The 12,550-nt window shown below is 36.1% G+C and overlaps 2 protein-coding genes across 3 annotated transcripts in view; one reads left to right on the forward strand and one right to left on the reverse strand.

The window, feature by feature from the left end:
• The window catches only part of LOC133648209 (dedicator of cytokinesis protein 2), a 337,149-nt gene that overhangs the window by 138,645 nt on the left and 185,954 nt on the right, over nt 1-12,550 (reverse strand). The gene's annotated exons all lie outside the window — the stretch shown is intronic.
• LOC133648212 (uncharacterized) overlaps nt 1-12,550 on the forward strand; it is a 62,018-nt gene that overhangs the window by 42,954 nt on the left and 6,514 nt on the right. For both annotated transcript variants that reach the window (XM_062044064.1, XM_062044065.1), the window contains exon 3: nt 4,713-4,787. In XM_062044064.1, the coding sequence (XP_061900048.1) occupies nt 4,713-4,787 (75 nt within the window). The remainder of the gene's footprint in view (nt 1-4,712; nt 4,788-12,550) is intronic.

A 12,550-nucleotide genomic window follows, 5' to 3' on the forward strand; every position in this document is an offset into this window, starting at 1 on the left:
AGTGTACATTTGTACAGAGTGTATAGAGTCACATTTGTACAGAGTGTATAGAGTCACATTTGTACAGAGTGTATAGAGTCACATTTGTACAGAGTGTATAGAGTGTACATTTGTACAGAGTGTATAGAGTGTACATTTGTACAGAGTGTATAGAGTCACATTTGTACAGAGTGTATAGAGTCACATTTGTACAGAGTGTATAGAGTCACATTTGTACAGAGTGTATAGAGTATACATTTGTACAGAGTGTATAGAGTCACATTTGTACAGAGTGTATAGAGTCACATTTGTACAGAGTGTATAGAGTGTACATTTGTACAGAGTGTATAGAGTCACATTTGTACAGAGTGTATAGAGTATACATTTGTACAGAGTGTATAGAGTATACATTTGTACAGAGTGTATAGAGTCACATTTGTACAGAGTGTATAGAGTCACATTTGTACAGAGTGTATAGAGTCACATTTGTACAGAGTGTATAGAGTCACATTTGTACAGAGTGTATAGAGTCACATTTGTACAGAGTGTATAGAGTGTACATTTGTACAGAGTGTATAGAGTGTACATTTGTACAGAGTGTATAGAGTCACATTTGTACAGAGTGTATAGAGTCACATTTGTACAGAGTGTATAGAGTCACATTTGTACAGAGTGTATAGAGTCACATTTGTACAGTGTATAGAGTGTACATTTGTACAGAGTGTATAGAGTCACATTTGTACAGAGTGTATAGAGTCACATTTGTACAGAGTGTATAGAGTCACATTTGTACAGAGTGTATAGAGTGTACATTTGTACAGAGTGTATAGAGTGTACATTTGTACAGAGTGTATAGAGTCACATTTGTACAGAGTGTATAGAGTCACATTTGTACAGAGTGTATAGAGTCACATTTGTACAGAGTGTATAGAGTCACATTTGTACAGTGTATAGAGTGTACATTTGTACAGAGTGTATAGAGTCACATTTGTACAGAGTGTATAGAGTCACATTTGTACAGAGTGTATAGAGTCACATTTGTACAGAGTGTATAGAGTGTACATTTGTACAGAGTGTATAGAGTGTACATTTGTACAGAGTGTATAGAGTCACATTTGTACAGAGTGTATAGAGTCACATTTGTACAGAGTGTATAGAGTCACATTTGTACAGAGTGTATAGAGTATACATTTGTACAGAGTGTATAGAGTCACATTTGTACAGAGTGTATAGAGTCACATTTGTACAGAGTGTATAGAGTGTACATTTGTACAGAGTGTATAGAGTATACATTTGTACAGAGTGTATAGAGTCACATTTGTACAGAGTGTATAGAGTCACATTTGTACAGAGTGTATAGAGTCACATTTGTACAGAGTGTATAGAGTCACATTTGTACAGTGTATAGAGTGTACATTTGTACAGAGTGTATAGAGTCACATTTGTACAGAGTGTATAGAGTCACATTTGTACAGAGTGTATAGAGTCACATTTGTACAGAGTGTATAGAGTGTACATTTGTACAGAGTGTATAGAGTGTACATTTGTACAGAGTGTATAGAGTCACATTTGTACAGAGTGTATAGAGTGTACATTTGTACAGAGTGTATAGAGTCACATTTGTACAGAGTGTATAGAGTGTACATTTGTACAGAGTGTATAGAGTCACATTTGTACAGAGTGTATAGAGTGTACATTTGTACAGAGTGTATAGAGTCACATTTGTACAGAGTGTATAGAGTCACATTTGTACAGAGTGTATAGAGTCACATTTGTACAGTGTATAGAGTGTACATTTGTACAGAGTGTATAGAGTCACATTTGTACAGAGTGTATAGAGTCACATTTGTACAGAGTGTATAGAGTCACATTTGTACAGAGTGTATAGAGTCACATTTGTACAGAGTGTATAGAGTCACATTTGTACAGAGTGTATAGAGTCACATTTGTACAGAGTGTATAGAGTCACATTTGTACAGTGTATAGAGTGTACATTTGTACAGAGTGTATAGAGTGTACATTTGTACAGAGTGTATAGAGTGTACATTTGTACAGAGTGTATAGAGTCACATTTGTACAGAGTGTATAGAGTCACATTTGTACAGAGTGTATAGAGTCACATTTGTACAGAGTGTATAGGGTCACATTTGTACAGAGTGTATAGAGTGTACATTTGTACAGAGTGTATAGAGTGTACATTTGCAGTCCACACCGTTCTTTGCACTTCTATATTTTTTATATTTGTATATATTTACACATTGTTTTCTTGCATGCACACATCGCACTGTATGGAATGGCCTCAATCTCGTTACCCTGCGTAATGACAATAAAGCTGATTCTGATTCTGATTAGAATAATGAATTAAACCGGCAGTTTTATTGACAGATTTCAGCCGCTCTCTTGGCCTACATGACTGTTAAAAAGGGAAACAAAGTGTTTTTTCCCCCTTCATAGCAAGCTGCACAATATTGTCCTTTGTTCTGTAACAGCAAAGGAAGTTGAAATAAGTTCACCAGCAGTGATGGGCTACATATAGCTAAGCTACGTATCTTAAATGCATTTCCAAGTTTACTTTTTTTGAACGAATAGTATTCAAGGTTCAAGGGTTTTATTCGTCACATGCAGAATACACCACAAAGAAATGCTTTTTTCCATGCTCTTCAGTACAGTGGGATCCAAACACTAGTTGCTGAATCTAATACACTAAATACAAAAAATACAACAATTTGACAATTTCATGAATTGATTAACGTGGACTTAAACAAGTGTAAAAACTTATTGGGGTGTTACCATTTAGTGGTCAATTGTACGGAATATGTACTGTACTGCGCAATCTACTAATACAAGTTTCAATCAATCAATCAATTCCTGTAGCTTAGCTATTGTCAGACCCATGTAGCGAGGTAGCCAATTTCACACAAACAGGCACCACTTTCACACAAACAGGCACCACTTTCACACAAACAGGCACCACTTTCACACAAACAGGAACCACTTTCACACAAACAGGAACCACTTTCACACAAACAGGAACCACTTTCACACAAACAGGCACCACTTTCACACAAACAGGCACCACTTTCACACAAACACATTTTTCAAAGTTCCACAATTCCCACATTTTTCAACCAATTCAAACCATTCCACATTCAATTCATTTTGGAAATTCAAACAACCATTTTTCTACGTTCGACAAATTTCCAGGAAATCCTGGGTTCTTTCTAACATTATTTCCAACCTTTTTTTAGTGCGATGACTCCTTTCACATTTTTCAACCCACTTCAACCGTTCCACTGTCAAAACATTCCTCTTAGTCAGAACAAAAAAATGAAGTTGTTTTTTGAACTGGAAAAATTCCAGATTTTCCCGAAATTCCATGAATTACATAATAAAATTTCCAAATAAAAAATGTTACTACTTCAACATTTCTCGACCGTTTTGAAAAATTCCAACACCAACCATTCAGAAAATTCAAGTTTTTTTCAGCATTTTCAAAAAAAATCCCTCTTTTTCCCGGAATTCCCAAATTTCCATGAAAATCCCATTGAAATGAATGGCACATTTTTCAAAGTTCCACAACTCCCACATTTGTATGCCGTTCAAACAGTTCCAACTTCAAAATATTCAGCCTGTTCAGGAATTGTGTGCTCCCTCTCAACAATTATAGGAAAAAAAATCCCGCATTTCTTAGAATTCCCTGTTTTTAGGGAATTTTTCCTATTATTATTCCCTATAATTATCTATTTTTCAAAGTTCCACAATTCCCACATTTTTCAACCAATTAAAATCACTCCACATTCAATTCAACTTGGAAATTTAAACAACCATTTTTCAACGTTCAACAAATTTCCAGGAATTCCTGGGTTCTTTCTAACCTTATGTCCAACCTTTTTTTAGTGCGATGACTCCTTTCACATTTTTCAACCCATTTCAACTGTTCCACTGTCAAAACATTCCTCTTAGTCAGGACAAAAAAACCAAGTTGGTTTGAGAACTTGGTTTTCCCAAATGTCCGTAATACCATTTTTCAATGAAAAAACTGTTGCTACTTCAACATTTCTTGACCGATTTAAACAATTCCAACAGCAACCAATTCAGCTCATTCAGGCTCCTAATCATTTTCCAAAAAAATCCCACTTTTCCCAAAATACCAACATTTCCAGGACGTTCCCATTGAAATGAATGGGACATTTTTCAAAGCATTCCAACATCAACACATTCCACTCATCCTGGACGTTCAAACTAACACTTTCCCAAGTTCCAAACCAAATTCTGGTTTCCCTGGAAATTCTAACTCTTCAACATTCCAACTATTGTTCCATTCAAACTACATTCTGTCAGCATTTCGGTTCAACTTCAGCATTGGAGATTTCACACCTCATCTAGTTATGAATGCATTACTACTATTTGTCTTGTTGTCAATTTATTTATTTGTAAATTGCATTTATATTTCAAATCAACAGGTTGAAATGATAATGTAACATAATCACTTTAATATAAGAATGTATTTAATCATCTATTTGAGTAACATCTAGTGGTATCTTAATAAAATGTGTGTACTGTACCTTTTAGGGGTATTGCATTTGTAATTTTATGATTTTTTTTTTTATCAATGAGTTAATTTTTTTAGCCTTTTTATCAAGCAACTGTATTTTGAATGAAATTAACTTCATCTAAAAACATTACAAAACTATAAAATGACAAGAGTTTGATGTGTTGTGTTGTTTGTGCAGCCGCAGCTCGTACAGAACCGGCCAGGACATTAACAACTGCCCCACCTGCCAAAAGACGGCCTGCATCATCTACAGGTACATTTTCCATTTAAAGCACGATGGATAATATCGATGATAGTTCCTTGCTCCTCCTACTTCGAAACATTTGATCATTCTTTTTAGTTTATTTTTACTTACCTTTTCATTCTGGTCCCCTGCTGAGTTTGCCCTTTCCACTCCTTCTAATGCAATCTATGTTATTTACTGTTGATGTATGAAATGCACAAACCAATCAATCAAAGGCTGGAGCGATGCGCTTCTTGTGGAAGTTATTTACACGATGCTGTGTTGTGTCGCTGCGAGCTCACACTGCAGCACCTGTCCTCGCTCGTCTTTGCCATGTTAGTCCACCTGTGCTGTTTAGGTGTTGGATGCAATGCACACTCGTTTAATCCTCCCATCATTATGCAAATCACCATGTTTCCGTCCCAAGAAAGCAGCCTCATTTACATTCCATGTCATGTTTTGTAGCCTGGATCCATGTGCTGTTTGCCAAAAAGCCTTTATCACCTCTCCCGCACAGAATAGTCGCTCCAAACTGCGATGGACGAGTGCAAACATCCAAATGCAGCTCATTCATGGTTTGACAGGTGCTAATTAACCAAACAAAACAGAGAGAATTAGCTTTGTTTGTCACATATTTCCGACTGACGTGTGTATAAGCAAAACCTCCTCCACACATTTCATGTCTGCACGCAGACAATGACCTGACAAGCTACGCAGAGTCATGCACTTACAATTCAGACCAGGGTTGTACGGTATATTATATAGAAAATGTATACTAAACTATATACTATATATATATATATATATAGTACCGCGATACTAATGACATATTCTGTACTATACCGCCTCTAAAAAGTAACGGTCCCCCACAGCCCGTGCCGCGTCGTCGTCACGTCGTGACATTGCTGGTTTACGAGCAGAGGAGCATGTTGGGCAGCGCACACACACAGAGTACTTACAAGCAGACACAGTGTGTAGGCAGAAAAGGGAGAATGGACGCATTTTGGCTTAAAAAGTAAAGATAAAGGTGAAGTTATAAGACTGAAACACCCTCAGGAAGAGCTGCTTTAAGACATGGCTAGCTAGTTAGCGGCTAACGTCCATCCACAGTGTTTTAGCTACTTCTAAATCACTAATCCTCGCCTCCATGGCGACAAATAAAGTAAGTTTCTTACAAGTATCATTATCACTGGAGGACGAGGAATAGCTAAACATGCTTCACTACACACCGTAGGAGGATACAATAGCTCACAATGTAAACAAATGCCATGGGTGGATCTACACCTGACATCCACTGTAATGATACCAAGTACAGGAGCTTATCTAATCGATACTACTATGATTACATCGATACATTTTTTGGCATTACAACATCTTCTTTCATTTTTTTTTTTAATGTTATGTATATTATGTTTATAACCCCAGTAAATACGTCCCTGGACACATGAGAACTTAAATTATGACCAATGTATGATCCTGTAACTACTTGGTATCGGAGCCATACCTAAATGTGTGGTATCATCCAAAACTAATGTCAAGTATCAAAGAAGAGAATAATAAGTGATTATTACATTTTAACAGAAGTGTAGATAGAACATGTTGAAACAGAAAATAAGCAGATATTAACAGTAAATGAACAAGTAGATTAATAATTCATTTTCTACAGCTTGTCCTTTATAATGTGTACAAAACAATAGGTGTATAAATGACACAATATGTTACTGCATACGTCAGCAGACTAATTAGGAGTCTTTGTTTGTTTACTTACTACTAAAAGACAAGTTGTCTAGTATGTTCACTATTTTATTTAAGGACATAATTGTACGTTTGTAATAATAAACATATGTTAATTAAATTAAATTAATGTACCAATGATTGTCACACACACACTAGGTGTGGCGAAATGATCCTCTGCATTTGACCCATACCCTAGTTCACCCCCTGGGAGGTGAGGGGAGCAGTGGGCGGCAGTGGTGCCACGCCCGGGAATCATTTTTGGTGATTTAAGCCCCAATTCCAGCCCTTGATGCTGAGTGCCAAGCAGGGAGGTAATGGCTCCCATGTTTATAGTCTTTGGTATGACTCCTGGTATGATGTTTCATGTACTCTAAGATTTGTTTGTTACAATAAAGACAATAAAGCCATTTTTTGTGGTGCCCTCTATTTAGAAAAGTATCAAAAAGTACCGAAAAGTATCAAAATACATTTTGGTACCAAAACATTGGTATCAGGACAACACTAATTGAGATGTAAAAAAGCTCCTGTACAATAACGTGTTGATCAATCCCTTAAAGGGGATTCCTGTCAGCGGAAATGAGCGAGGCTTGGGGAGGCATGTCGAATTACGCCTGGGATTGACTCCTAATTATTTGTCATGTGAAAACAAAAAATCAAGGTTTGGATGTGGGCTGCCTGGAGGTATTTTGCTATTGCACTTCCCAATGGATGTGTATGATAGGAGACAGCAGGATGGACTCTTGACAGCCCCCCTGTGGTCATCCCTGAGCTTTACCGGCTTGGACATATTTAACAATGAAAGGAATTGTCTTATTGTAGAAAAGCAACTAGTCCTTCTATCATTCCCAGCATGCAGTGCTCAAACAAAGAATCCTTCTCAGTGGTGACTCAGCCGTTATGGGGCCAAAGAAAGTTGCAAGTGCCAGCAGTTTGATAGAGCAGGTGACAAACATGTGACATTAAAGACAGCAAAGTGTGGCTCTTCCTTCTGTCTTGGCCAACAAGAGTCTTCAAGGAAGGTAAAAGTGAAGTTAAATCTTATCCATTAAATGTGTTTTTTATGCATTTTGAATTGTTTTCTGCATGGAAAACTGTACAAATTACTTATCTAAAAAAAATCAGTTTTGTGTTAACATTTTTAGGCTGTAGAAAAGACTGGATTTAGATTTGTTTATAATGGGGAAAATGTTTTTGTTTTTTACTAGCTAAAACCGAGGTATCACTATTTACCACAATACGGTAAAAACTACCGTATTTATCGGACAATAAGGCACACTTAAAATCCTTTCATTTTCACTGTGTTACATGGCCTTTCCTTTTAACAACACTCAGTAAAGGTTTGGGAAGTGAGGAGACACATTTTTGAAGTGGAATTCTTTCCCATTCTTGCTTGATGTACAGCTTAAGTTGTTCAACAGTCCGGGGGTCTCCCTTCTGCTATTTTAGCTGCCACACATTTTCAATGTCTGGACTACAGGCAGGCCAGTCTAGTACCCGCACTCTTTTACTATGAAGCCACGTTGATGTAACACGTGGCTTGGCATTGTCTTGCTGAAATAAGCAGGGGCGTCCATGCTTGGATGGCAACATATGTTGCTCCAAAAGCTGTATGTACCTTTCAGCATTAATGGTGCCTTCACAGATGTGTAAGTTACCCATGTCTTGGCCACTAATACACCCCCATACCATCACAGATGCTGCCTTTTACACTTTGCGCCTAGAACAATCCGGATGGTTCTTTTCCTCTTTGGTCTAGAGGACACGACGTCCACAGTTTCCAAAAATTATTAGAAATGTGGACTCGTCAGACCACAGAACACTTTTCCACTTTGTATCAGTCCATCTTAGATGAGCTCAGGCCCAGCGAAGCCGACGGCGTTTCTGGGTGTTGTTGATAAATGGTTTTGGATTTGCATAGTAGAGTTTTAACTTGCACTTACATATGTAGCGACTAACTGTAGTTACTGACAGTGGGTTTCTGAAGTATTCCTGAGCCCATGTGGTGATACCCTTTACACACTGATGTCGGCATATTGTGCCACACATTTTCAATGGGAGACAGGTCTGGACTACAGGCAGGCCAGTCTAGTACCCACACTCTTTTACTATGAAGCCACGTTGATGTAACACGTGGCTTGGCATTGTCTTGCTGAAATAAGCAGGGGCGTCCATGCTTGGATGGCAACATATGTTGCTCCAAAAGCTGTATGTACCTTTCAGCATTAATGGTGCCTTCACAGATGTGTAAGTTACCCATGTCTTGGCCACTAATACACCCCCATACCATCACACATGCTGGCTTTTACACTTTGTGCCTAGAACAATCGGGATGGTTCTTTTCCTCTTTGGTCTAGAGGACACGACGTCCACAGTTTCCAACAACAATTTGAGTATTTGGATGGAGGACTATGCTCTGTAGAGAGGTGCTAGTACGTGCCCTGAAAGATGGTGTGATTATAGTAAATCAGGCTACTGATAGTGCAAAGGACATGATGTTGTTCAGCATGTAGACTGTTATGTTGTATTTTAGTGAAGATGATCTGTCTGGCCTGGTACATCACCTCCATATGATTTATTCATGGATGCTATCTTCTTCCCCATTAGAGCTTTAACCTCCTTGCCTGCCTCCCTACGCCGCTGCTCTCTTACAGCCAACAAGCCCAGACCTTCTCCATTGTCCTCCCTCCTGGTCTCTGTGGTCCTCACTCAGCCTCTCACTGCTCTTCTGAGTCTCCTTCCTTCTCCTCATTTGCTCTGTGCTGACCTCACATTTATGAAAGCACAGCTTCCTTTCAAAACTCCATCTATCTGAAAGCTTTCTTTTCCTTCCTGCTCTCAGCTACTAAGCCTCCCGCATCACAAAGCACTCAGCTTCTGGAAGATAAATGTGTTGGCAGGCAGGGGCGGCCATACATCATACAGACAAAAGTCTTGGGACACACCTTTTCATCAAAGGAGTCGGGATTTTGGATCGTCTCCTCGGGTTCCGCTTAAATTGTTATACTTCACATTTTAGACATCTCTAAGCTTTAAACCTTCTCGGAGCATTTTGGGGGAATGATCTTTTCTGTCCAACAATGGCCATAAATGGCATTTTTTTAAATATGTTTTTCAATTACAATTCAGGTGGGAGGCAGGTTTGTAAAATATTCATGAAAATATGGAAGTTTAACAAGTTGTTTAATAACATTTAAGAGAACTGACCTGATATTTGACCATGAACCATGAATATGTTCTGGACCATAGGGCGCACCGGATTATAAGGCTGATGAGCGGGTCTAGTCATGTTTTTTTTAATACAAAAGGTGCACCGGATTGTAAGGCGCATATTATGATTACAAGGCACATATTACGATTATAAGGCGCATATTATGATTATAAGGCACATATTACGATTATAAGGCACATATTATGATTATAAGGCACATATTATGATTATAAGGCACATATAACGATTATAAGGCACATATTATGATTACAAGGCACATATTACGATTATAAGGCGCATATTATGATTATAAGGCACATATTACGATTATAAGGCACATATTATGATTATAAGGCACATATTATGATTATAAGGCACATATAACGATTATAAGGCACATATTATGATTACAAGGCACATATTACGATTATAAGGCGCATATTATGATTATAAGGCGCATATTATGATTATAAGGCAAATATTATGATTATAAGGCACATATAACGATTATAAGGCACACGTTATGATTATAAGGCACATATTATGATTATAAGGCACATGTTATGATTATAAGGCACATATTATGATTATAAGGCGCATATTATGATTATAAGGCACATATTATGATTATAAGGCACATATTATGATTATAAGGCACATATTATGATTATAAGGCACATATGATTATAAGGCACATATTATGATTATAAGGCACATATTATGATTATAAGGCACATATTATGATTATAAGGCACATATTATGATTATAAGGCACATATTACGATTATAAGGCACATATGATTATAAGGCACTTATTATGATTATAAGGCACATATTATGATTATAAGGCACATATTATGATTATAAGGCACATATGATTATAAGGCACATTTTATGATTATAAGGCACATATTACGATTATAAGGCACATATTATGATTATAAGGCACATATTATGATTATAAGGCACATATTATGATTATAAGGCACATATTACGATTATAAGGCACATATTATGATTATAAGGCACATATTATGATTATAAGGCACATATTACGATTATAAGGCACATATTACGATTATAAGGCACATATTATGATTATAAGGCACATTTTATGATTATAAGGCACATTTTATGATTATAAGGCACATATTACGATTATAAGGCACATATTACGATTATAAGGCACATATTATGATTATAAGGCACATATTATGATTATAAGGCACATATTACGATTATAAGGCACATATTATGATTATAAGGCACATATTACAATTATAAGGCACATATTACGATTATAAAGCACATATTATCATTATAAGGCACATATTATGATTATAAGGCACATATTATGATTATAAGGCGCATATTACGATTATAAGGCGCATATAATGATTATAAGGCACATATTATGATTATAAGGCACAAATTATGATTATAAGGCGCATATTACGATTATAAGGCGCATATTATGATTATAAGGCACATATTACGATTATAAGGCACATATTATGATTATAAGGCACATATTATGATTATAAGGCACATATAACGATTATAAGGCACATATTATGATTACAAGGCACATATTACGATTATAAGGCGCATATTATGATTATAAGGCGCATATTATGATTATAAGGCACATATTATGATTATAAGGCACATATAACGATTATAAGGCACATATTATGATTATAAGGCACATATTATGATTATAAGGCACATATTATGATTATAAGGCGCATATTACGATTATAAGGCACATATTACGATTATAAGGCACATATTATGATTATAAGGCACTTATTATGATTATAAGGCACATATTATGATTATAAGGCACATATTATGATTATAAGGCACATATTATGATTATAAGGCACATGTTATGATTATAAGGCACATATTACGATTATAAGGCACATATTATGATTATAAGGCACATATTATGATTATAAGGCACATATTACGATTATAAGGCACATATTATGATTATAAGGCACATATTACAATTATAAGGCACATATTACGATTATAAGGCACATATTATCATTATAAGGCACATATTATGATTATAAGGCACATATTATGATTATAAGGCACATATTATGATTATAAGGCACATATTATGATTATAAGGCACATATTATGATTATAAGGCACATATTATGATTATAAGGCACTTATTATGATTATAAGGCACATATTATGATTATAAGGCACATATGATTATAAGGCACATATTATGATTATAAGGCACATATTATGATTATAAGGCACATATGATTATAAGGCACATATTATGATTATAAGGCACATATTATGATTATAAGGCACTTATTATGATTATAAGGCATATATTATGATTATAAGGCACATATTATGATTTTTTTCTAACAGTAAAAAGTACCCAGGACAGTTGCAACTGTAAACTTTTGCGTGTGCACGAGATACATATCTAAAAGAAAAAAACATTTTCCCCATGTATTATTTATCATTACCATGTCCCTTTACATTCTTGTGTAATTCCCACATATTTTTTATTTGTTAAATTCTACAGGAAATTATTTTTTAATTTATTGTCAAAAGTTTAATGCAATGTGCGTCTTAAGAGCTCACTGTGGGCTTTGTAAGGTCACGTTAGCTCTGAACTAAACACAATTGATGCTAATCCATCTTTTTGTTATCTTCCCCCCCCCCCCCCCCCAAATAATAATCAATAAGAGAACCGATAAAGAACCGAATCGTTAAGCAGAATCAAAAGTGGAAAATCTTATAAATTCCCATTCATATCCAGAAGCTTATCATTTTTAGCCTGAGTATAAAGAGGATGAGCTACAAG

Source organism: Entelurus aequoreus, linkage group LG04, assembly GCF_033978785.1.
Source record: "Entelurus aequoreus isolate RoL-2023_Sb linkage group LG04, RoL_Eaeq_v1.1, whole genome shotgun sequence".
Classification (NCBI taxonomy): domain Eukaryota; kingdom Metazoa; phylum Chordata; class Actinopteri; order Syngnathiformes; family Syngnathidae; genus Entelurus; species Entelurus aequoreus.